Below are 23,290 nucleotides of genomic sequence, written 5' to 3'. Positions count from 1 at the left end.
TTATATTTCTATACATTAGCAATTAGAAATCTGAAAATAAATTTAAAAAATAATTCTTTTTATAATAGTATTTTTAAAACCCCACAAAATACTTAGGGATACTTTTAACCCAGGAAGTGCAAAACTTATATACTAAAAACTATAAAAACATTATTGAACAGGATGTGGTGGCACATGCCTGTAATCCCAGTGGCTCCAGATGCTGAGGCAGGAGGATTGTAAGTTCAAGCCAACCTCAGAGATTAGTGAGATCCACTTTTTAAAAAAATATATATTTATTTTTTATTTTAGTTTTAGGTGGACACAGCCTCTTTATTTTATTTTTATGTGGTGTTGAGGAGGGAACCCAGTGCCTCATGCATGCTAAGCAAGCACTCTACCATTCAGCCATAATCCCAACCTGAGATCCACTCTTAAAACAAAAAATAAAAATATCTGGGGAATATAACTAAGTGGTAAAGTGACCCTAGGTTTCATACACACACACACACACACACACACACACACACACACACACACAGAGAGAGAGAGAGAGAGAGAGAGAGAGAGAGAGAGAGAGAGAGAGAGAGAGAGAGGTGTGGGGGGATAGAAAGAGAGGGACAATTTAAAAAAAAAACTAAATAAGTGAATAGATATTCCATGTTCATATGTTCATAGATTGGAAGACTTAATGTTTATAAAGATGGTGCATTAGTCAGCTTTACTTTGCTATGACAAAATACCTGAGATAAGGGAGGAAAGATTTATTTCACTCATGGTTAGTTGGTTCCATTTTTTCTGGGCCTGTGGTAAGGCAGAATATCATGACAGGGAACAAGTCGGGGGAGAGAGAGAAGGGCCAGGTCCTCATATATCCTTCAAGGGCACACCTCAGTGATCTATCTGCTTCCTCCAACTAGACTCCACCCACTAAAGTTTCCACAGCCTCCCAAGAGTGCCGTCAGCTGGGCACCCAGCCTTTACACATGAGCTTTCGAGAGGCAATTTAGATCAAAACCATAAAAGATTGTAAAGCAAACCACAGAGTCACTGTAAAATATTTGTATTTTGTCCTTTTTGATGCTATTGTAATTGTTATTGTTGTTTTGTTCCCCATTTCTGGGAATTGAACCCCAGGGTCTCATACATGTCACATAGGTGCCGCACAGCTAAGCCACATTCCCGGTCCCAATAGAATTGTTTTCTTAATTTCATTCTCAGATTGTTGATTGCTAGTGTATAGAAATATAACTGAGTTTTGGGTTTTTTTTCCTTTTTTTTTTTTTTTTGGCAACACTGGGGATTAAACCCAGAGGTGGCTTAACACTAAGCTACATACCCTGCCCTTTTCATTTTTGATATAGGTTCTTGCTAGATTGCAGAGGCTGGCTTCTATCTTGCAATGCTCCTGCCTCAGCCTCCTTAGTTGCTGGGATTACAGGTGTGCACTACTGCGTCCGGCTCTGCGGTGTGTGTGTGTGTGTGTGTGTGTGTGTAGAATTGTGGATATAACACAGAGTCTCAAACATGCCAAGCAAGCTCTCTACCATTGAGCTACATGCCAAGCCCCTGATTTTTGTATTTTGTATGTGAAAGTTTTCCTCTAAATTTCTATAGATTTTTAAAGAACCATGAATAGCCAAAACAATCTTTTTTTTTTTTTTTTTTTCTCCCAGTGCTAGGAATGGAACCTAGGGCCTCGCGCACGCTAGGTAAGTACTCTGCCACTGGGCTATACCCCAGCCTTTGAGGAAAAAAGAAACAAACAAATTTGGAGAATGCACACTTCTTGATTTCATGTTTTTTCCCTAGCTACATGATCAAAACAGTGTACTGGGATGAGGACAGACATACAGATCAGTGTGATACGATGACAGTCTGGAAGTAGAACCACACGTCTATCACCCCTTCATTTTCGACAACGGTGCTGAGACCACGCAGTGAGGAAAGAATATTGAACCAGCAGGTGCACGGACAACTAGACATCCACACACAGCAGCCGGAAACTGGACCTTGACCTCACAGGATGCGTGAAGGTGAGCTCAAGATTGGTCAGATTTCTAAGTGCAAGACTTAAACCTATAACATTCTTAGAAGAAAACACAGGGGTAACCCTTGGACTTGGCAAGGTCAAAAATGCATCAAAGAACTTCCTCAAAAAGTAAATAGAACTTCTTCAAAAAAGTAAATAGATCACAGATTACATCTGTCATCCTAGCAATTTAGGAGGCTGAGGCAGGAGGATCATCAATACCAGACCGGCCTGGCATCTTGGTGAGGTCCCATTTCAAAAAAAAAAAAATGAAGTTCAGTGGTAGTTTATGCCTTGCATGTGCAAGGCCCTGGGTTCAATCCTCAGTACTGCAATAAATAAGTATGAATATAAATAAGAAGTGAAAATTTTGAAACGAGCAAAAGTTTTAAATAGACATTTCTCCAGTGAAGGTATACAAGTGCCCAGTAAGTAAAGGAGAAGATACTCCCCATTACTTGTCATTTGGGAAATTCAACCCTAAGCCGCAGAGAAGCCACACATAACTACTCCATGGGTTTAAGATAAACCAATAAACAAATGGAAAAGGTGAATTTTATAGAATAGAAATTTTATCTCGGTATTGAAAAAAAAACAGAGGGAAATATATCAAAATAATTACCACTGGTGTTTTTCTTTCTTTCATTTTTTGTTTTTAACTGCTCTGTGGTTTCCTAATTATTTCTATAATAGCATGTACTTTTGAAGTGGAAACAATGAATAATTTCAGTCTCTCTTGTCATGGTCTGAAGTCAGCATCTGGGACATGCACCTGTATCAGTTATTAAAATGCAGGTTCTGATCAAGGAGGGCTCAGGTGGGGGCCCAAGATTCTGCATTTGAATTTTTTTGTTTTGTTTTGTTGTTTTTTTTTTCTTTGCCATTGAACTCCATCCACGGCCCTTTTTATTTTGAGACAGGGTCTTGCTAAATTGCCCAGGCTGGCTTCAAATTGGCAATCTTCCTGCCTCAGTCTCCCTAGTGGCTGGGATTACAGGCATGGGACCCCACAACTGGCCAAGACTTTGTATTTCTAACAAGTTTCCAAATAGTGTGGATGCTACTGGGCCTGAGACTTCAGTTTGAGAAGGCAGGTTCTAGAAGATGGTAGCAGCAGGTCAGAGACTGATGAAGCAATTCACTGAACAGAGGGGCCAACAGAGAAGAGGCTGTTTATATCAGGAATTTATATCATGCAGGACATATTTACACTAAAGACTTTTTCATTGTAGAATGGAAAACACCTGAGGGGTGTAGCTCAGTGTTTGAGCACATGCGTAACATTTGTGAGGCCCTGGGTTAAAAAATCATTCCTTTTTTTATGAGTAATTCATATTTAAACAAATGTCCTACATTTGTGTCTGCTAAGTTGGGTAGCTCTAGGCTGGGGTGGACAGACCCCTCAGAGCCAGGCAACCTGGTGGGAGGTAGGTAAAGGCAATTTCTTTTTCTTTTTGGAGTACTGGGGATCACACGTGCTAAGCAAGTGCTGTACCTGAGAGCTATATCCCTAGATTTTATTTTAATTTTAAATTAAAAAAAATTTTTTTTGGTACTGGAGATGGAACCCAGGGTGCTTTATCACTGAGCTCCATCCCCAGCCCTTTTCTTCTTCATTCTGAGACAAGGTCTCAGTAAGTGGCTCAGGTTGTCCTGGAACTTGTGATCTTCCTGCCCCAGCCTCCCAAGTTACTGGAATTACAGGAGGGTACCACTGTGCCTGGCTGGTAAAGGTGATTAAAAAAAAAAAAAGTTTTTGGTACCAGGGATTGAACCCAGGGGCGTTTAACCACTGATCCGCATCCCCAGTCCTTTTTTATATTTTATTTAGAGACAGGGTCTCACTGAGTTGCTTAGGGCCTCGCTGAATTTCTGAAGGTTGGCTTTAAACTTGTCATCCTCCTGCCTCAGCCTCCTGAGCCACTGGGATCACAGGCGTGCACCTGCAAAGGCGATTTAAAGCCGCTGTCTTGGGGTCCTGTTGATGTGACGTAGTGGCAGCGTGGCTTACTTTTTCTCTGACTTGCCCTTGTTCATCCTCCCCCAAGTCTGTCCACGTATGACAGATGGACAGCCCTACCTATCCCCCAGGGCTACGCACCAACAATGAGATGACACCATTCCTAAAAGGCACTTTGTGGCCTGCCTGTCCCCCAGTAAGTGCCCAGGAGGAGGAGAGGCGAGGGTTTCTTGTCCTCTTTCCCTCCCACGGTGCCCCGGCAGCGCCAAACCCAGTGGAGCAGCCAGTGACCTCGGACAGCCTTTCTCCACCTCTGACTCCTCGGGACCCCAGGCAAGTCGTTCTCCCTCTCTTTCCTCCGTTTCTTTGTCTGCAAGATGAGTAACTGGATGAGAAATCGCCGACATCTGCTCCCAGCTGTCAAGCTCAGATGCCCATCTGAAATGAGGAACTGCGGCCACCGAGCCGTGGTAGGTGTGTGACGGCAGCCAGGCTGTGCAGGCCCCGGGCACTTCCTCCTCCTCCCCCGGTCTGGCGGGTGGAATGGGGCAGGGTGGGTCTGTCCTCACCTGGCTGGCCTCACTCAGCAGAGTCCATGGAGGTCTGGGCCCCCTGGGGATCTCAGCGCTCTCCTCAAGGCCGAGGGTGACGGCCCTCGCCTCTGCTTGAGCGGGCTCTGGCCTCTTCTGTGGTGATCCGCGGCCTCTTTCAGCCCGGGGCTTCCTGGAGCCAGAAGCAGGTGAGTCCCATCCTCGCCCTGCGCCTCTGCTCCCGGCTCTCCTGGAGTGGCCAGAGGTCACGTGTCCACCTGTTTGAATATCCATCTCTCCAGCCTTCGGGGATCAGGGCTGCCTGACTTCAGGGTGCAGGTGCTTTTTGGCCTCTTGGGCCTTGGTTACTTCCGGGTGGGCAGTACCCCTGCCCTGTCCAGCTGTGCCAAGCCCCCTCCGTTTCTCTCTTGGCTTCTGCCCTGTTTGTTGATTGGCTCAAGAGAGGGGTGTGAGCAGAGGCTGGAGGCTCTGGTTGGCCCACCCCAGAGCCCCTTGCCCTGGCCAAGCCAGGAAGGTCTCTTTCTACCTGTCCAGCTGAGGCAGGTCCTCTGTGGGGCTCCTGTTGCCAGGTCCACCCTGGAAGAGAAGGCTATGGTGTCCTGCATCTGCAGCACCATCTGCCCAGCTCTGCCCCAGACATGGCTCTCTGTGAGGGGGCTTCGGAGCATGGGCTCTGCTGTAGTTGGTTTCCTGTGTGCACCCCCATTCCTCAGACCTCCCTTCAACCCTGACAGACCATTACCCTGGGCCTCCACTCTCAGAAACTCGCCTCCACTGCTGAGGTCCTCGTGGGGAGCAGAAGCACAGAATCAGAAGTCAGACTTCAGTACCAAGCCAGTCACAGGTGTGTGGCCATGACCAAGGCATGCCTTGAGTTTCAGTGTCCTCTGTAAAATGTGGCTAAGACTGTGATACCGAACTCTTCCTCAATAATGCCCCCATGCCCTTTCATATTTCTCTGCTCGGTGAACTCCTACACAGGCTTCAAGACCCAACTCAAATGCTCCCTTCTCCGTGAAAGTCTCCCTAACCCCTGTGCCCTGGGCCCAGATCGTAGGCCTTGCAGTTCCACTCGAGCTCTTTAAGTGTTTTCCTGGCTTTCATTTGACCCTGAATTCTCAGAAACAGGAGACAGAATAGGCTCCATTTGGGCATCAGAGATGCTGCGTTGAATGACTACCTTGTGGAATTCTTGCAGGGCTCGATCCTGGGGTCCTTCATCTAGGCTTGGCTTGGGTCACCTGGTGCCTGTGGTGCCTTTAAGCTGTGCCCGGCTGTACCCATTTCCATGGCTGAGACCCAGTGGGAGAGACCATGACTTGTGAGTGTCTCTGCCGACATTCTGGGGCAGGGAAAAATGAAACAGCACAGTCAGGAGGTTCTGGGGTTCAGGGGAAAGGGAGGAAGGACTTCAGTGTCTCCCAGCTCCCTCTCAGGGTTCTGAGGCTGCTGGCCGGGGTCAGGGAGATGACAGTCTTGGGGTTGGTAGCTGATGGACCGGGCTTCCCAGACAAGAGCCAGCTAGTCAAGGGCGCCCTCTAGGGGCAACCACGGGGGAGGCAGGAACCTGTCCACAAAGGCAGGATTCTTGAGTTTCACGGTGCCAGGCATTGCGACAGACACGTGTTTGACTTTAAGAATATATGTATTAATCATCTGGTGGGTGGAAAGCTCTCTCTGGGGTGTTGGCATGCATCGGTGAAGAAGGAATACAAGGTAGAGAAAGAACCCCTTACAGCAGCGGTTCTCAGCCCAGATTGTGCATTAGAACCAACCGGAAAACTGCAAAAATACCATCCCTGAGCTGACAGAGTTTGCATCTGTAGGGTGGGGCACTAGTACTAGTGATTGTAGCTGTTCCCCAGGAAATGCTAATGGGCACCAGGCAGGAGAACACAGGCTTGAAGTGTTCACTAAGGCTTGCCATTCATTATCCTCACCTGGTCACTGGCGCAGATGTTATTGTCCTGTTCTGCAGAAGAGCAGACTGAGGCCCATGTCACCTCTCTGCCTTCCGTGTTCAGTCTTCCTTCCTTCCTTCCATCCTTCCTTCCTTCCTTCCTTCCTTCCTTCCTTCCTTCCTTCCTTCCTTCCTTTCTTTCTTTCTTTCTTTCTTTCTTTCTTTCTTTCTTTCTTTCTTCCTCTCTCTCTCTCTTTCTTTCTGTCTACTGGGGATTAAACCCTGGGATTCTTAACCACTGAGCTACATCCCTAGCCGTTTTTGTTTTGAGACAGGGGCTAAGTTGCTGAGGCTGGCTTTGAACTCACCCTCCTCCTGCCTCAGCCTCCTGAGCTGCTGGGATTACAGGCGTGAGACACGCGACAGCTCCCTTCCCTGTTTTAGTCAAGGACAGGCAGGGGAGGAGAGGAGGCAGCAAAGGGCTCCTACAAGGCTGTCGCTGATCTCCTAGAGATGCTCCATGACAACAATGTGGCTTTGTTTGCTGTGATTAGAAAAGTTGCCAAGGTCATTGCAAAGCAGGTTTTTGTTGTCCTCTTTGTTGTCCCTCCACCTCCCCCCCCCCCACCTCTGATCAGGGACAGAGAATTGTCAAGGCAAAAGCAGTGTGTACAAAAGTCTCCTGCAGGCTCAGCGTAGTCACTGCTTAGGGAGTAAAGTCTGAGAGGTGGGGCCACAGGGCAGGGGGAGAGGAAGGGGAGGAAGGAAGGGAGAGTGGATTTATTTTAAGACTCAAGGCCATGTTGTAATCGGGGCTTCTGGAGGTGTGGTCCCAGGACCTCTCACATCATGCTTCCCTCAGTACCTGAAAAAATGTAACATTCCCAAGGGCACAGGGTTAGCCTCTGGAGAAAGATCCTGAGATCTGCATATTTACTCAACACTGGGCAATTCTTGTCCCCACTGAAGATCAAGAGCACTGCAGCTTGGAATTCTGCTCTTCTCCCTTAGTAATCTAATCTGAGTACGTTGGGTAGATACCCATCATGCCTAGAGGCTCAGAGGAGCCTCGGAATGGATTAATGTATTAAAATGTATCAGATCAGCTGCTGAGAGTCTGACCAGCTGCCCCTGGGGTCTGAGCACTCGCTCCCACTTTGCACAGTCTGGCTAGAAGCCAGCCCCATAAACACCAGGGCGGCTTTGTCATCTCCCCCCAGGCCTGGTCTCCACTCATGGGCTCCCAGCCCCCACCTCCTTCCCTAGCTGCCCAGCACCTATTAACAGATCCTGCCGACCAATCACAGCCTGTGATGTCACCAGCAGCCAATCAGAACTCCTCACCAGTATAAGCAGAATTCTGTCACTCTCACTGAGGTGATGAGATTCCAGCGCAACACCACCCTTTTCAGACAGGGACGCTGAGGCAAAAGAGGAGCAGAGTCCTATCCAGGGTCACCTCATAGGTCACCGCAGAGCCAGGGCTAGAAGCCAGGACTTGTGACGGTAGCCCAGTGTTCGTTCCCCAGCCCTCAGGTTTACCTAAGCTCCCCGGGTCCTGGATAGAGGGTCCCTCCCTGGGTAGATCCTGGAAAAGGGAAGATGAAGCTCAGCACTGTCCCCACGGTCCCTGCAAGACCTCAGGGGTCAGGCTGCAAGTGGAGCAGACCCCTCAACCTCTGGATTTTAGGGCCATGGGACAGGAACTGTTGCCCCAGATTCCGGCTCTTAGCTCGACCCCCGCAGGAAGGAATTAGAGGTACCTGGCCAGGCTGAGTGGGCTGCTGCTTCTGAGCAGATTACAAGGAGGGGCCGAGACAAGGGCTCCTTTGTGGAGGCCGTGGCTTAGGGAGTCAGGTGATCGCTCAGCACACATGTATGTGGGCAGTACCAGCCTCCCCGTGTGGGCACGGGCACTGGCTATAGGGTCTCAGTCCCACCAGTCCAGTGGCCAGAGCTTTCAAGGGATCGTCTGACCAGACTGGAGCCCCACCTGTGAGTAGGGGGTGCCCCACGTGGACAGGGCTGGGGCTTGGAGGGACCACAGGGGTGGATGATTGTACACAGAGTACAAGTGCAGGTGTGTGGGCTTCTGCAGGTCCCGAGGTGGGGAATGAGCTTGGTGTGCACCAGGCACAGAGACATGGTTTGTAGCTGCATCAGAACAAGTGGGGGAGGATGGAGATTCAATCACTGCTTCAAATAAAGTTTTATTGAGCACCTGCTATGAGAACAACACAGGAGCTTCCATTTGGAGGAGGAAAGAGGCAGCAAGCAGCAGGTATCTTGTATAATTTATATTTGAGGAGGGATAAATACTAGGTGGAAAAATCAAACAAGCTGGAAGCACACTGCTGGTGGCAGTGAGGCACTATTTCTAGTAGGATAGCCGGGGACATCCTTGCTGAGATGTCATGAAGTGGGGATGAGTCAGGCAGTTCCCTCAGGAAGAGCATCCCCCAGGCAACTGGCTCAGCAGGTGGAAAGGCCCTGGGGCAACCATTCAGTAAATTGGAACAACCTTGCCCATCAGGCTCTGTTCTGGGAATGGGGTCACTGGCAGTGGGCTGGGCTGCCTGGGTCCCTTACTTATTTCTCATTCCAGGTAGTTGAGGGAGCGTAGGGAACAAGATGAGCTCAGAACAATGCCCGGCTCAGTGTGTGGACATTGCTGTTGTTATTGTCACTGTGCAAAATTAAGGGCCCATGCCCTTAATACACAGACCTGCCTGTCTTCCCTGCCAAGGTCAGGGGCAGCCTCTGGGCTCACTTTCTTGGGTTCCCACCTCCCACAGGCAGTCAGAGCTGGAAGGCCCTTGAAAATGATCCCCTTCCCCTGCTCCCAGTGTCCAGGTGGGAGAGCTGAGGCCCACGCAGGGAAGCGTCCTGGCTAAGATCATGCATGAGTCCCAGACAGGAGCCAACTAAGGCCTCCCCACCCACCCCATCAGCACCCTCTCTGCCTGCCCACCAGGACCCACGCCCACCTGCTGCAGCCCAGTGCCTGGCCATGACCGTCACCTACTCCAGCCAAGTGGCCAATGCCCGCCTGGGCTCCTTCTCCCGCCTCCTGCTGTGCTGGCGTGGCAGCATCTACAAGCTGCTCTACAGAGAGTTCTTCATCTTCCTGTTCTGCTACTACACCATCCGTTTCATTTACAGGTACAGGTGGCAGGGCTGGGGCCAGGGCCGGGCCAGGGCCGGGGAGGGTGGAGACAGGTTGGAAACTCTGCTGGGCCCTTCCAGTGTGCTAGGGAGCATACGTGCCAGTCAACTATGGATCTGAACTGAGGTCCTGGCCAGTACCTGGGGGCTGGAGCTGGGGCCTGGGAAAAGAAATCAAATCAGATGGAGGGAGAGGGGTGTGGCTCAGTGGTAGAGTGCTCGCCTAGCATATGTGATGCCCGGGGTTCAATTCCCAGTGCCACACGTCTCACATACACACACACACACACACACACACACACACACACACACACACTTACACAGTTCATATATATACATACTTCAATAAAAAATGCTCATCTAAACAATAAAATGTAGGACAGATACATATGCAGAATATATGATAGCACTTTAGTTGAGAAAACTTTAATGATTACAATGGATTGAAAAATATACCTAAAAGTCCTTTTTTTTTTTAAATGGTACTAGAGATGGAACTCAGAGCCTTATATATAATAGGACCCTAAATTTCTTAAGTTTATATTCATAACAAAGGTTGGTATTTATTTATTGGTACTAGGGATTGAATCAAGGGGCTTAACCACTGAGCTACAGCCTCAGCCCTTTTTATTTTTTTATTTTATTTTTGTAAGAGAGAGAGATTTTTTAAATATTTATGTTTTAGTTTTCAGCGGACACAACATGTTTATTTGTATGTGGTGCTGAAGATCGAACCCAGGCCTGCACGCATGCCAGGCGAGCGCGCTACCGCTTCAGCCACATCCCCAGCCCCATTATTTTTTTTATTTTTAGGTAGGCTCTAAGTTTCTTAGGGCCTCCCTAAGTTGTGAAGCTGACCTTGAACTTGAGATCCTCCTGCCTCAGCCCCCTGAGTCACTGAGATTACAGACCTGCGCCACTACACCTGGCCCACCCTACTTTTAAAAAAGACCACTCAGTTTCAACCTGCTTTTAAACAACTGTCCCTGACAACTGACCCTTTACAAGGGTCCCTGATGCCTAACACTGACCCTCAGCAAGCCCTTCCTTCCCGAGGGTTGGTGCGAGGATTCTCACTAGAGGCCATCGGAGCGGGCCTCCGGGGCCTGCGGGGGTTTGTCCTGGCTCAGGCCGGAGGTGGGCCCTGGCCTGGGCAGGACCTGTGGCCATCTCAGCCACCTCCTCACGGCGCGCGCACACCCCCGTGTCGCCCTCAGGCTGGCCCTCTCGGAGGAACAGCAGCTGCTGTTCGAGAAGCTGGCTTTGAATTGCGACAGCTACATCCAGCTCATCCCCGTTTCCTTCGTGCTGGGTGAGCGCCCCCTTCCGGCCGTGCGGGGTCCGGGGCCGCCCCAGCTCGCTGCAGACCCAGGGCGGACCCAGAGGAGCTGCGAGTGAGAGGGGCAGGCCAGTGGCCGGGTGGCTCCGTGCAGGCCGGGGACACGTGCGAACTGCAACAGGGAGACTAAAGCCAGGCGGCGGGGAGGCCGTCCTGCCGCGGCACTGCAGGCGCGGTGCCGGGGACGCGCTGGGAGCCTTGCGCAGCGGGGAGGGAGGGCGCGGGTGGTGGCGGATGGCTGGGGTCCCAGGGCCGGATGACCCGAGGGGCTCTCGCGCCTCCGTGCGGGGAGGCTCTGACTGCCGTCCTGTCCCGAGAGCCTCCCATTAAGGTCGGGGCTGGGCCCGCTCGCATTAGAAAGATGGAGAAACCGAGGCATCACCGGGCGCTGGCCTCTGGCCACAGCCCAGCCGCTCGCCCCTCGCCCCTCGCCCCTCCTGCTCAGGTTTCTACGTGACGCTGGTCGTGACCCGCTGGTGGAACCAGTACGAGAACCTGCCGTGGCCCGACCGCATCATGAGCCAGGTGTCCGGCTTCGTCGAGGGCAAGGACGAGCAAGGCCGGCTGCTGAGGCGCACGCTCATCCGCTACGTCAACCTCGGCCACGTGCTCATGCTGCGCAGCATCAGCACCGCGGTCTACAAGCGCTTCCCCACCTTGCAACACTTAGTGCAGGCAGGTGGGCGGAGCCAGGAGTTCCGGGGCGGGGAGGGGCGGGGCCAGACCTGGAGTGACAGGAGCTGAAGATGGGTGGAGCCAGAATTCCCTGAACTGGAGGATTGGGTGGGGTCCTGGGGACTGAACTAAACAGGTCAGATGCTTGAAGGTGGGGCGAGGCCAGAACATAACGCTTGGATGATAAGGGTTTGAGGTAGGGTCACAGACCCTAAAAAAGCTAAGGGAAGGGCTGGGGACTTGGGAACTCTGCCCTTCTGATCTGATCTCCAGTTTCCAGTCTGGAGGTCTGAGCATCGTTCTCTGGCCTCCCCCTTGCCCTTGCCCGTACCTGACCTGTCTCTGGTGAATAACAGGCCTCTCTCCCATGCGTAGTCCATAATAGCACATTGCAGGCATCCAGTGATTATGTGTTCAAAGAAAGAGGATTCCAAAGGAACTCGGCCTAAGGGCCGAAGGGCTGAGCAGGGCCTGGCTGGGGCTGGCCACCTCTTCTGCGGTTCTCCCACCTGCTGCCTTCTTCACTCTACTCTGCAGGCTTTATGACCCACGGGGAATACAAGCAGTTTGAAAAACTGAGCTTGCCACACAATATGTTCTGGGTGCCCTGGGTGTGGTTTGCCAACCTGTCCACAAAGGCCTGGGTTACAGGTCGAATCCGGGACCCTGTTCTGCTCCAGAGCCTGCTGAATGTGAGCCCACTACACAGATGGGGCGGGTGCACAGGGGGGAGGGTTGTGGCCTAGGTAGAACAAGGTTTCCTACAGGGGGAAAACTGGAACCCCTGAGTCTTCCCAGAGCCTGGGATGGGGGTGCAGGATGTTTTCCAACTTTCTACAGCCTGAGGGAGCCCTTCTCCCAAGATCCCTTCAATCCCCTAAGTGAGCCTGTGAGGTGCTGGTTCCTTTTTTGCTAGAACAGGAGACTGAGCCCAGAGAGGTTTAGTGAGCTGTCCATAACCACACAGCCAGGACTGGACTAAGAAACCAGACACAGGTATCTGGGGGAAAAGTGGAGATGAACCTGGGGGAGCAGAACCCCATCCTTTCCTCTGTTCCTCAGGAGATGAGCACCTTGCGTACTCAGTGTGGACATCTGTATGGCTATGACTGGATCAGTATCCCGCTGGTGTACACACAGGTGAGGACTGGACTGGTGAGGCTGCTCTTTGGGAAACGGAGGCTAGGAGGACCCAGGAAGCTGACTGACTCAGAGGCTGAGCAAAAGGCTGCCTCCAGGAGTTGGAGCTGCACCTTGAAAGTTTTCTCTAGTGCCAAGCTCATGGCATCCAGGCTTTTGCCTGGCCCAGCCCGGTAGAGGCAGTGTGGTCACACCTGTTAAAGAGGAGAGAACAGACCCAGGCTCACCAGTGTGATCCCGGGGTCCCTCCTAGTCCTCTTGTGCCACCTCCTCCACTTTCTCCTCCCAGGTGGTGACCGTGGCAGTGTACAGCTTCTTCCTGGCTTGCCTGGTTGGCCGGCAGTTTCTGAACCCGGCCAAGGCCTACCCGGGCCACGAGATGGACCTTGTTGTGCCGGTCTTCACGTTCTTGCAGTTCTTCTTCTACATGGGTTGGCTGAAGGTGAGCCTCTGGGCTGGGGGTGTGGCCAGAGGGCCGTGGCCAGCAGCTGCCTGGGATGAGGATGGAGAGCTGGGAGGTGAGGGTTTCACAAGAGGAAGGTAGGCTGCTGGGCCCGGCCACCCCCTCGAGGCCACGCATTTCCCATGTGTGTTTACATAGGACAAAGCGGAGATCCAAATCGCAGGGGCCAGGGGCCCATGCTTGAGGTCTGACTGACCCCAGGGCTTCCCTGACGCCAAGCGTGTAGTGGGCGTGGGAGACACAGGGAAAGTTCCATCAGTGTAACCATCTGGTGCCCCAGAGGGTGTTCTCCAGGGTTTGTCCAGAACAGGAGGAATTCACGGGATAAGGTTGCAGTGGCAGGCCCTGCTGTCCCCTAGGATTTGTGCCCCCTGCTTACAACAACAAAAGCGGTGAAGCTGACTACCCCAGGGCCCTCTAGAAGGCACCTTCAGTCCCCTTTTCCTTACGCTCCCCCACCCCAAGTCTCTTGTCCAGCTCCTTCTCCCCCAGAGCCAGGACCCTAATGGGAGCTCAGAATGACTGATGTCTGTTTCTTGTCTTTCATTCTGTTTCCTGCTCACTCTCTCCTCTCCTCTCTTCTGTATTTGTTTTTTGGTAATGGTGGCAGGGATGTCCCTTTCTCCCCTTTTTATCCTTGTATCTCTCTCTCTCTCTCTCTCTCTCTCTCTCTCTCTCTCTCTCTCACACACACACACACACACACACACACACACACACACACACATACACACACACACACACACACACACACACACACACACACGCTCCTATTCCCCCTGCATCTTTTGGTTTCTAAAGATCCAACCAGATCACACCATTTGATGCTTGAAATTGTCCAGGGTGCCCCGGTGCCTTGCCAGGTGTCCCCTGGACCCTAAGGCTGCTCATCACCTCTTTGAGGAATTTGTCAGGGTATTTTAGAGATTAGTCCCCTGGAAACTGGACACCTAGACTCCTCGTGAATCCAACACAGCCTCTGCATGTATCTCAGTTCCGTTAGCAAACAATGAATAAATACATGTTTGAAGGTATGATGAGTAAATGAATGAGTAAGTAAGATTACGAAACTCCAGGTGAGATATGTGAGATGAGACAGAGGTGGTGACTCAGTTGAGTGACACCGTTAGGGACAGATGAGGTATTCAGGGAGGAATTGGCTAAGGAGAATCAGAGAGGTTCAGGGTCTAGAGGGCAGGAGCAATGTGTCGGTGGCCCCATGTTGGGGGGCTATAGCCCTATGCTATGGCAATTGGAAACAGTTGTCAGGCAGGAAGGGTGTCATGGGGTGTGGAAATGGTAGGATCCAAGGCTTGAGGGAGGGAAGCAAGAGCCTCAAGGATCTCTACCTGAAGGTCCCCAGAGTCTCACCCATCCCCAAGGTGGCAGAACAGCTCATCAACCCTTTTGGAGAGGATGATGATGATTTTGAGACCAACTGGATCATCGACAGGCACTTGCAGGTATGAAGGGAGCTCATACCACGGATCCAAGGAGGGGGACGCTGCAATTCTGCAGGGAGGCGTCACAGGGAATTATCCTCCCTTGCCATGCCCCACTTTGCGGCCAGCCATTCACTTACAAGAGTCTCACCTCAACTTTTGAGGTTTGCAGGGCATCAACCTCTCCATTCACAGGTTGGGAAACTGAGGTCCAGAGAGGGAAATAACTTCCCCAAGTCATCAGGCAAGTTCATGGTCATGTCTGGCTGACCTTTCCATTGGACTTCCTCCTCTGTTCCTGGTGGCCAGGTGTCCCTGTTGTCTGTGGATGAGATGCACCAAGATCTGCCCCCCCTAGAGCGGGACATGTACTGGAATGAGATAGAACCCCACCCACCCTACACAGCTGCTGCTTCCCAGTTCCGCAAACCCTCCTTTTGGGGCTCCACATTCAACATCAGGTGGGCAGTGCCAGGGAACTGGGTGGGAAGCATCTCAAGTGCAAGGGCCTAAGAACTTAGAACAGCTCTTGTGAGTACCCGTTGTGTGCCTGACAGGGCTAGGCAGGATACTGCATTCTGAAGAGATATTAACTATTTTTTTCTTCCCAATAATCCTGCTTTGTTAGTTTTCAGATAATCAAGTACAAGTTCAGAGGGGTTAAGTAGGTTGCCCAGTCCACAGTCACATAACTAGCCAAGGGCACGTCTATGCCAGTTGTTAGGTTCCACTCTGCGCTTCACTCTCAGCTGAGCTATGAAAGGACTCCTTTAGGCTCTCAGGAGCCTCTGGTCTTAGGTACTCTCCTTCCTTGTCGGGGCTGGAAGCTGACAGGAAAGGGATTTATTCAAGAGCAGCCGGTGGTCAGTGATGCAGTGGGGATGTTAGAACTTGCTTCCTTGCTCTAACCAGATCGGTTTTTTGTTTTTTGTTTTCAACAAATTAAGGTGTTTGGGTGGAGAGTGGAGTGGGGTTCTCTGGGATAGGGGAGGGGCAGCAAGCATGTCCAGGCAGAAGGCAAGGCCATAACAGGTACTTCCTGAGTAGGTTCTCCTACGAGTAAAATCCTCAGGCCGCCCACAGCAACCAAAGCTTCCCCTGTACAGTCTCATTTCCCCAATGCTCTGAATCCCTCCTGGCTGCTGTGGGCTGGAGGGCCATTTCAGAAAGTCCTCTGCCCCTGGGTGACAGAGACGGCTTTGGAGAGTGTTTGGCTCATGTTGGGATCCACATTAAGGCCATTTTCCGCAGTATCCAGCACTGTTCTCCTATTGTTCTTTTAAGAACTAAATGGCCTATTAGGCTGCAGTTAGGATGGAGTCCATCATTAGTGTGAAGAAGGGTGGAAAAGCAGTCAAATGAAAGCTGGTGACTTGTCTTGCTTAGGAAGCTTTCTGGAGGATGAACTTGAGCCCTACATTTTCTGCGTCCCTGCATTTGAAGGCCAGGGTGGGGGAAGGTATAAAACAGAAAAATAACAAGGAATACTCACTTAGCGAAGGGAGCTCAAACCCCAAACCAAAACTCTGGGTACCTGCCTGGGAAAACAGAGGTCACCTTTGACTGCCTGAAGCTAAGCCTTGGGGCGTGGGAGAAGTTGGTGGCAGGAAAGGCAAGCCCCAGTCTGGCCTAGGTAAGCTCTCTGTTGCAAAGGAAAGGTCTTGGCCCCCCAAGAAGCTGCTGGAAGCCAGACTTGTCTCTTGGTGGGTGATGTTCTGCAGTTGAGAACATCTCTCCCTGGCCTTGCCTGTAGTCCCTCCTAGGCCTCACCCACCTTCCTACTGAGGACCAGGTGTTCTGATGGTGTAGGGGAAGAGGCTTTAATGGGAGGAGCCAGTGGTGAAGAGGAAGTCCCTAGATGCCAGGCTGGAGGAGGGGGCTGGATGGTAACAGTAGGCGAGAGGGAGCGGAAGAACTTGAGACTCACTGGGAGGTATAGGAGAGATTAGGACGGAGGCGAGAGCTGTGGTACCATGAAGGAAGGCTGGGACAGAGAGAGGGACAAAGGGGGGTGAAGGAAAGGTCAGGCCTGGGTCCTTTATCCCCCCTACTCAGCCCTCAGTGTCTTTTTCCAGTCTGCAGAAAGAAGAGATGGAGTTTCAGCCAAATCAGGAGGACGAGGAGGACACTCACCATGGTATCTTTGGTCATGATCATCAAGGTGTCATTAGTCACCTCCTAGGGCTGCCATCCCATGACCACCACCCTCCCAGGACAAACTCCAAGACCAAACTACTATGGTCCAAGAGGAAGCCCTACCTCCACGAGAGTCAACCCAGTAAAGACAAACAGAGCCCTGGGGACCAGGAAGACACCAAGGCCTGGAAGCTCAAGGTGGTAGATGTCTTCAGGGATGCTCCACTCTACGAGAGGCCAGGCTACCACAGTGCCCCACAGACGCCCCTCAGTCGCACGCCCATGGTCTTCCCAGAACTGTCAGCCCCCTCTGGGCTACATGGCATCACAGGCACTGATACAAGTGACCAAAGCCCAAAGCCTGTGACTTCTGGGGCCAAGAACCATTTTGAATTGCTCCCAGATGATGGGGCCTTGAGGGAGCACCCAGAAGTACACCATGCAAGGAAGAAAACTGTCGAGTTTAACCTGAAGGACATACCAAAGATCCCCGAAGGTCATCTCAAAAGACATTCGCAACGCTTGACAAGCAATATACACACAATCCTCGAAGATCCCGTAGATCCTGCAGCTCCCCTTCACACCTTGGAAAACAGGTCTGTTCACCCAAACCAGGGTCATGGCATCCCTCTTTCCTACCCCAGCTTCCCTTACTTGAGCAGCTTCCCATGGTTTCATTACTGTCAGAATAGGAGGGATCTATGCCCTGACTGGCTGGGAGTATGCACTGGAACCCCGAAGTGTTGTGGGCGGGTGCTTATACTCAGTTCATGCAGGAGCTTGACGTCACCAGACTTCTTGGGGATTCACGGAAAGAATATGAAGTTACACTTACAAGGATGCTGGGGGGGGGGGCAGGTTGGCAGGTTAGGCCTAGATGGGCTAGGGGTGGCTGATAGAGAATACCATGAGGCTGAACCTGGGCTCTCCACTATCACCAAGAACTTGACTCACTGCCCAGTTAGGAGGTGGCAAATGAGCACTTTCCTAGAGGCCTTCATGCTAGGACCCAATCACTGGAAGAAAGGGTGCTGCCTTATCCCAAAAACTGGCAGATGGTAGCTTATTGGGGGAATAGAGGAGACAGGATCCAAGGTCCACGAGTTGCAACTTCTTACTGCTTTGGGGACCTCACTGAACTATGTCCCAGTTTCAAGCTTCCTTAAGCTTCAAGTTGTTACAAACCCTCGATAATTCCCTTTATTCTAGATTTTTTGAATATTTTTGCCCAATTAGAAACATCCTACTCCAGCCTCAATCATACACAGAGGAAGTCTAACTTCCCATTTCTATATTCTCAAGCAGTTTCTTTCATGGTTAGAACACCCAGCTTTATTGAAAACCCCCCAAAAAAGGGGGGTGGAATAGGGCAACAATTTTGGCCTTGCTTCTAGGAGTATACAGGAGATTTTTATAAACCATCTGTGGCTTAAAATTTAGTTTTACGTACCTTCCATACTCATATCAACTTTCTCAATTTTTCAATAGGGATGAACTATATTCCTAGCTTATCTCCCAAGGGGGATACCTCACCAGCCTGGTCTTCACCTGCCTGTAATCAGCGGGACACTGATCCAGTCATGCCCACACAGTTGTCCACATTGGAGTATGTTCCCATGACAGCCGGATTTAAATGGCTAGCTTAATGGACAAGTAACTAGTCCAGGACTACTTCAGCCTTTAATACATTAAAAAACTGTATAAACTAGGGGCTGGGGATGTGGCTCAAGTGGTAGTGTGCTTGCCTGGCATGCATGTGGCCGGGTTCAATCCTCAGCACAAAGATGTTGTGACTGCCGAAAACTAAAAAATGAATACTAAAAAATTCTCTTAAAAAACTGTTTAAACTAGAATGAACCACTGGAAACATGTAATTCAGAACTATTTGAATTCAACACACCCACACCTTGTTATCTTTCCTCAACTAAGGAGTCTAATAAATACAAGAATTCTTCTAAGTATTTGTTTAGTGTGATTGACACTAAGGGAATCTGAAAGATTGCCAAGACAGATTTTTGGCCCATGCCACAATTTCAAACACAAGAGCTGGGTACCAAATTTCTTTATTTGAAGGAATGGTACAAATTAAAGATCATAAGTGGATGTTTTGGTACAACTTATAGAAAAGGTATAGGTAACCCCAATATGCATGCACTGCCTTGGTGACCAGGGAAGTCACTTGCACGGCTATGGGAAAGTCAGGCTGAGGTTTAGCTCTCGTTATCACTGTCTCCCAGGGTGTGCTTGTCAAAGAGATACTCTGCCATGCCCGATTCTGGGGCTCCCATCTTGCGCAAGTTAGTTACATGGTCACCCAATTCTTTGATGGATTTCACCTGCTCATTCAGGTAATGAGTCTCAATGAAGTCACACAACTAGAAAAAGAATCGGAAATTACTGGTTAGTTTTCCCAGCCAATGGTCAGTGATTTCTTCCACTTATCCCCTGGGTTTCCAATACTCACGTGGGGGTCATTTTTGTCAGTGGCCAGTTTGTGCAGTTCCAGAAGTGACTGGTTCACACTTTTCTCCAAGTGCAAAGCACATTCCATTGCATTGAGCCCACTCTCCCAGTCATCACGGTCTGGTTTCTGAATAAGAGGAGGTTAGGTCAATTCATCTGTAGTCTCTACCAATCAGCCCCCAAACCAGCAAACTCCTAACACCTAACCATCCTGCTTGGGTGCCTTGACAACAACTTCTACTTTAACATCCTAACCCACTATTTTCCTACTTTAGTTGAAATGGCAGATCTAAAAAGGCACAAAAAACCCAAAGCCCATTATGTCATCTTTTTTTAAGTTAAGGGCAACTGATAGTCTGTAGGACACCCCTAAGACCTTTTGTTCACCTTGATATCCTGAAGGAAGATTCGGCCACCTCGTTGGTTCTGCAGCTTCATCAATTTCTCAGCATGTTCCCTCTCCTCATGAGATTGGTGAAGAAAATATTTGGCAAAGTTCTTCAAAGCCACATCATCACGGTCAAAGTAGTAAGACTGAAAGTGGAATGTGAACACATATGTTAAGGATACCCACAAGAAAGAAACTGTACCAGTAGGTAGAAAAGGTTGCTGCTACCAAAGCCTCTTTCTCAAAGCACAGCAAGAAGAGGCCAGTGCCTTAGGAGACTAGGGGCAGAAGTGTTCCTGGGTTAACTCAACAGTAATTAATTTGTATTCTAAAACAGAAAATTGAAACTTGATCCTTGTAAGTTTATTACTTCAAGGTTCCTTTAGAGTATCATAGGAACTGACTGCAGCAGAATGTCTTCAAGATCTGTATTAGTGTAGAGGAAATTTCTTAAGCCAGAGCCAAATACGATTAAAGTTAGAGTGCTGGAGTATTGACTGTGTGCTTTCAGCTCATTTTCCTGTTCCTTCCTGATTACATGTTAAAACAACCTCTAGAGCTTGCCAGTTGTGCAGTACATTGCTGACTTATAAAATTAAAGCATTGTGCCACATGACAACTGAGGACAATATATACCTATAACTATTATTACCAGCAGAAGTCAAAAATTTGATTTCCAGTCTTAAGACACTAACTCCTACCACTCAGCCTGAAGTAAGGAGCAAACCAATTCCACTGTGGGAACAACTTCCTTGCTCAGTAACTGTTGGTGGACTTTATCCAGGAACTACAGGTTCAATTAGTGGGCCACAACTCCAGGACTCTCTCGCACAAGGATAAAGAAGAAAGCACCAAGGCTCAAGGTCGGGTGACACTTCCATGACTGTAGAAGGGGAGATTTTTAGCGATAATGCTTCAACACAAGTGGGTCTTCGAGATAAGTAGAACAGAGAGGTGGAGACCGCTGTTCCGATAGGGGCCGGGGTAAACCCACAAGAGATAAGCAACTTTGTATCAACCCCAAGGCTGCTGCCATTCGACACCCTTACCCAGCAGGAGGCTGGGAGCTGCGCACTCCAGCAAACTGAGTCACGTGATCGGCGGTGGAGGTCGAAAAAGGAATGCAAAAACCCACTTTCCTAACCGCTGGGCCGATCGTACCGGCTGCCAGTCTCTAAGAGGGGATTGCAGAGGCGGACCTTGTGGCGGAGCGAGCCCTCCCGGGGACTGCTGGAAAGGCCCAGACTTTCTGCGCCAGCCAAGTCCTGGGAGACCTCGCGCAGCCTCCATTTTCCAGAAGGGCGCACGGAGGCGGGGAAGCCCGCTGCTGGCCACACCCCCGCCCGCCGGCCCGCGCCCCGCCGCAGGCCCGCCCGCGCTCACCATGGACAGGTAGACATAGGAGGCGTAGAGCTCCAGGTTGATCTGGCGGTTGATGGCGGCCTCCGAGTCCTGGTGGTAGTTCTGGCGCACCTGCGAGGGGGACGTGGTAGCCATGGCGGGCGGCTGAGGAGAGGCGCGGCGCTGGAGCGGCGGCGGAGGCCTGGGGCGGTCCGAGGGCGCTGTGAAGAGGTGGCGAAGGGCTGCTGGCTCTGAGCGGCGGCCGGGGTGGGGGTCGAGCGCCGGGTTCCGTCCAAGCACTGTTGAAGCAGGAAACCGCGGCGACTCTCGGCAAAGAACGTCTGGCGCAGACGGCACCCGCCGGGCTCTTATAAGGGTCTCGGCGTCATGACGGCCCTGGCCAATCAGCGCAGCCCGCCTGCCGGGCCCCGCCCCTTCCTGTGGGCGCGCGGCCGCGGGCGGGGCGGGGGGCACTGGGGTGCGGGGCTGGGCCGCCCTGATCCCTGCGGGCCGTGGTGCGTTCTGGCTGAGCTTGCGGCGGGGCACTCTCTGGGCCCCCCAGGCAATGAGGGGAGGCGTCTTTGAGCTTTTAGGGTCCTCTTAGAGGGGTTACAAAGGAAACTGTTGGAGGCGCGGGAAGCCCATCCTGGGGCCCCGGCTCCGGTGGAGCCCGGGGTCTTGGAACCCAGGAGGCAGAAGGCGAGAGGACGGGTGCTTCCCCAGTCCTAAGCCAACACCCCTAGGCACTTGGCCAAGGGCCTGGTGTTAAAAATCTTGGCTGTAGGGAAGCAGATTCCACACCCCGAGGTAATTACCTCGTAATGCGAGTGGAAAATGGGAGATGGAAGCGTGGCCTGTGGGTGGTGGGTGAGTCAGGTATCGGGATGGGAAAGGGCACACTTTCTCTTCCTCCAACTCTAGGAAGGAGCACGACAGCGAAGTGGGGGCCTAGTCCAACCTTCTGATCCCGGCGACATGGCACCTTTTGCTGAAAGCAAATATGGCTCCGAGTGCAGTTCAAACAACAAAGGCTGGGCGGATCATGTTACCCCGAGAGACCACCTTCCTCTGGAAGTCCCCCTGAGTCGTGGGGCTGAGCCACCTGGGTTTCTGAGGAAATCTCTGGTGACATTCAAAGCTCGAAGACGATGTCCGGGTTATAAAGAAAGGAGAAGTGATTTGGATCTGGAAAAGGAGCTGATGATGCTCAGGCCATTTTGAAATGGCCTTTTATCTTCCCAGTCACCTTTCTGGTTGTCCTTGGAGAAAAGCTGATGGGGCTGACTGGCAGGTGACAGATCCAAGAAATTCTAGAGGGCAAAGCCACCGTGTGTGGCTTGCATCTGTATCTCCAGCACAAAGTGGATGTACATTCGTGGGTAGCTGAACTGAGGGTTGACCACCTCTCCTAGATAAGTCCTGCATTCCACCATGTTTACTTGTCAGGTGTTTTGGTCCTAGTGGGAGGCCCATGAAGACCTTTTTCAGGATATTCACACATTTGCATCTGTAAGCTGGACTTCCAAACGTTTTTCTTTCTTTTTTAAAAGCAGCTGTACTAAAACATTAAAACAAGTTGCAGATAGAAATATGATGACTCTTTCTCAGGTCTTTATCATATTCATCTTAAAACAAAGTATGTTGCTTTCAGAAAAAAAAATAATAATTTACCAGCACCAGAGTTATAAAAGTAAGCAGGAGAAGGATGCTGGCCAAGAGGTGCCTTACTTCACCTGGGATAGGAGGTCAGGGAAGTCTTCCCTATGAATGATATTGAGCTTTGATAAATTTGAAGAAAAAGTTACTACTGGAAGGCCAAGGGGAAGAGAGAGAGAGGAAAGAGAATTCCAAGCCGAAGGAACAGCCTTGCCAAGTTGTGAAGGTGTGGAAATGCATGACCTGTTCAAAGTAGCTAAAGTTAAGTATGTTGGCCTGGAAAGTAGTGAGATGAAAAGCTTTCCTATAGAACAAAAACCATCAGTGAGAGAAATGTAATGAGAGAGATGATGAATGAAAGAAAAAAACCTTCAATTACATTGGCAACAGACGTTTGAAGTGCCCAGGGATAAAATTCAGTATGAAGAAAACAACGTATACTTACTCCTGGACTAGGAAAAAACAAAAACCAACTAGTGTAAGGGAAGAAGCACCATGTCCTTAATGGTCAGCCTCCATTTTGTAAAGATGTCACTTCTCCCAGAAAAAGCCCTATAAATTCAGTGCGGTTTCCATAAAATGCAGTATATTTTTGTGGTAAAAAATGATAAAATGATTCTAGGGCTAGGGATATAGCTCAGTAGAGTGCTTGAATCACAT

The 23,290-nt window shown here is 50.6% G+C and overlaps 2 protein-coding genes and 1 long non-coding RNA gene across 12 annotated transcripts; 1 reads left to right on the top strand and 2 right to left on the bottom strand.

Moving 5' to 3' along the window:
• Positions 1–3,181: 3,181 nt before the first annotated feature.
• On the bottom strand, positions 3,182–7,028 carry LOC144377000 (uncharacterized). The gene is made up of 2 exons (XR_013437466.1): positions 6,463–7,028; positions 3,182–5,864 (listed from the first exon to the last, which is right to left on the bottom strand). It is a non-coding gene; the product is annotated as an uncharacterized LOC144377000 (long non-coding RNA).
• On the top strand, positions 4,696–22,563 carry Best1 (bestrophin 1). 10 transcript variants are annotated; one of them, XM_078045870.1, is made up of 12 exons: positions 4,696–4,710; positions 5,257–5,366; positions 9,397–9,584; positions 10,805–10,899; positions 11,372–11,605; positions 12,139–12,293; positions 12,664–12,741; positions 13,031–13,183; positions 14,560–14,667; positions 14,956–15,107; positions 16,722–17,378; positions 21,896–22,563. In XM_078045870.1, the coding sequence occupies exons 3-12, from the start codon at positions 9,433–9,435 to the stop codon at positions 21,924–21,926; spliced, it is 1,815 nt and encodes a 604-aa protein (XP_077901996.1). In that variant the 5' UTR covers positions 4,696–4,710; positions 5,257–5,366; positions 9,397–9,432; the 3' UTR covers positions 21,927–22,563. The 10 variants fall into 10 exon arrangements, with proteins under 10 accessions (XP_077901996.1, XP_077901992.1, XP_077901994.1 ...); XM_078045866.1 differs by lacking the exons at positions 4,696–4,710; positions 5,257–5,366 and adding exons at positions 7,798–8,417; positions 8,521–8,703 and having other exon boundaries at positions 11,372–11,601; positions 14,587–14,667; XM_078045868.1 differs by lacking the exons at positions 4,696–4,710; positions 5,257–5,366 and adding exons at positions 7,799–8,417; positions 8,521–8,703.
• Fth1 (ferritin heavy chain 1) lies at positions 18,830–21,336 on the bottom strand. Its single transcript, XM_078045876.1, has 4 exons — positions 21,017–21,336; positions 19,633–19,779; positions 19,247–19,372; positions 18,830–19,157 (listed from the first exon to the last, which is right to left on the bottom strand). Exons 1-4 carry the CDS (start codon positions 21,128–21,130, stop codon positions 18,993–18,995), a joined length of 552 nt encoding a protein of 183 aa, XP_077902002.1. The 5' UTR covers positions 21,131–21,336; the 3' UTR covers positions 18,830–18,992.
• Positions 22,564–23,290: the final 727 nt, after the last annotated feature.

This window comes from Ictidomys tridecemlineatus, chromosome 4, assembly GCF_052094955.1.
Source record: "Ictidomys tridecemlineatus isolate mIctTri1 chromosome 4, mIctTri1.hap1, whole genome shotgun sequence".
Lineage (NCBI taxonomy): Eukaryota > Metazoa > Chordata > Mammalia > Rodentia > Sciuridae > Ictidomys > Ictidomys tridecemlineatus.
Note: the sequence above shows the minus strand (reverse complement) of the source record. Positions and strands in the feature narration are given on the sequence as shown.

Excerpts from the sequence above, each read along its gene's own strand:
- Best1 (XM_078045865.1), top strand. The coding sequence starts at position 8,649 with ATGAGAACAACACAGGAGCTTCCATTTGGAGGAGGAAAGAGGCAGCAA. Across the intron at positions 8,704-9,396 it reads AAAGAGGCAGCAAGCAGCAG|GACCCACGCCCACCTGCTGC; the intron begins GTATCTTGTATA and ends CCTGCCCACCAG. Across the intron at positions 14,668-14,955 it reads TCATCGACAGGCACTTGCAG|GTGTCCCTGTTGTCTGTGGA; the intron begins GTATGAAGGGAG and ends CCTGGTGGCCAG.
- Fth1 (XM_078045876.1), bottom strand. The coding sequence starts at position 21,130 with ATGGCTACCACGTCCCCCTCGCAGGTGCGCCAGAACTACCACCAGGAC. Across the intron at positions 19,373-19,632 it reads TCTTCCTTCAGGATATCAAG|AAACCAGACCGTGATGACTG; the intron begins GTGAACAAAAGG and ends CCTCTTATTCAG. Across the intron at positions 19,158-19,246 it reads CTGACAAAAATGACCCCCAC|TTGTGTGACTTCATTGAGAC; the intron begins GTGAGTATTGGA and ends TTCTTTTTCTAG.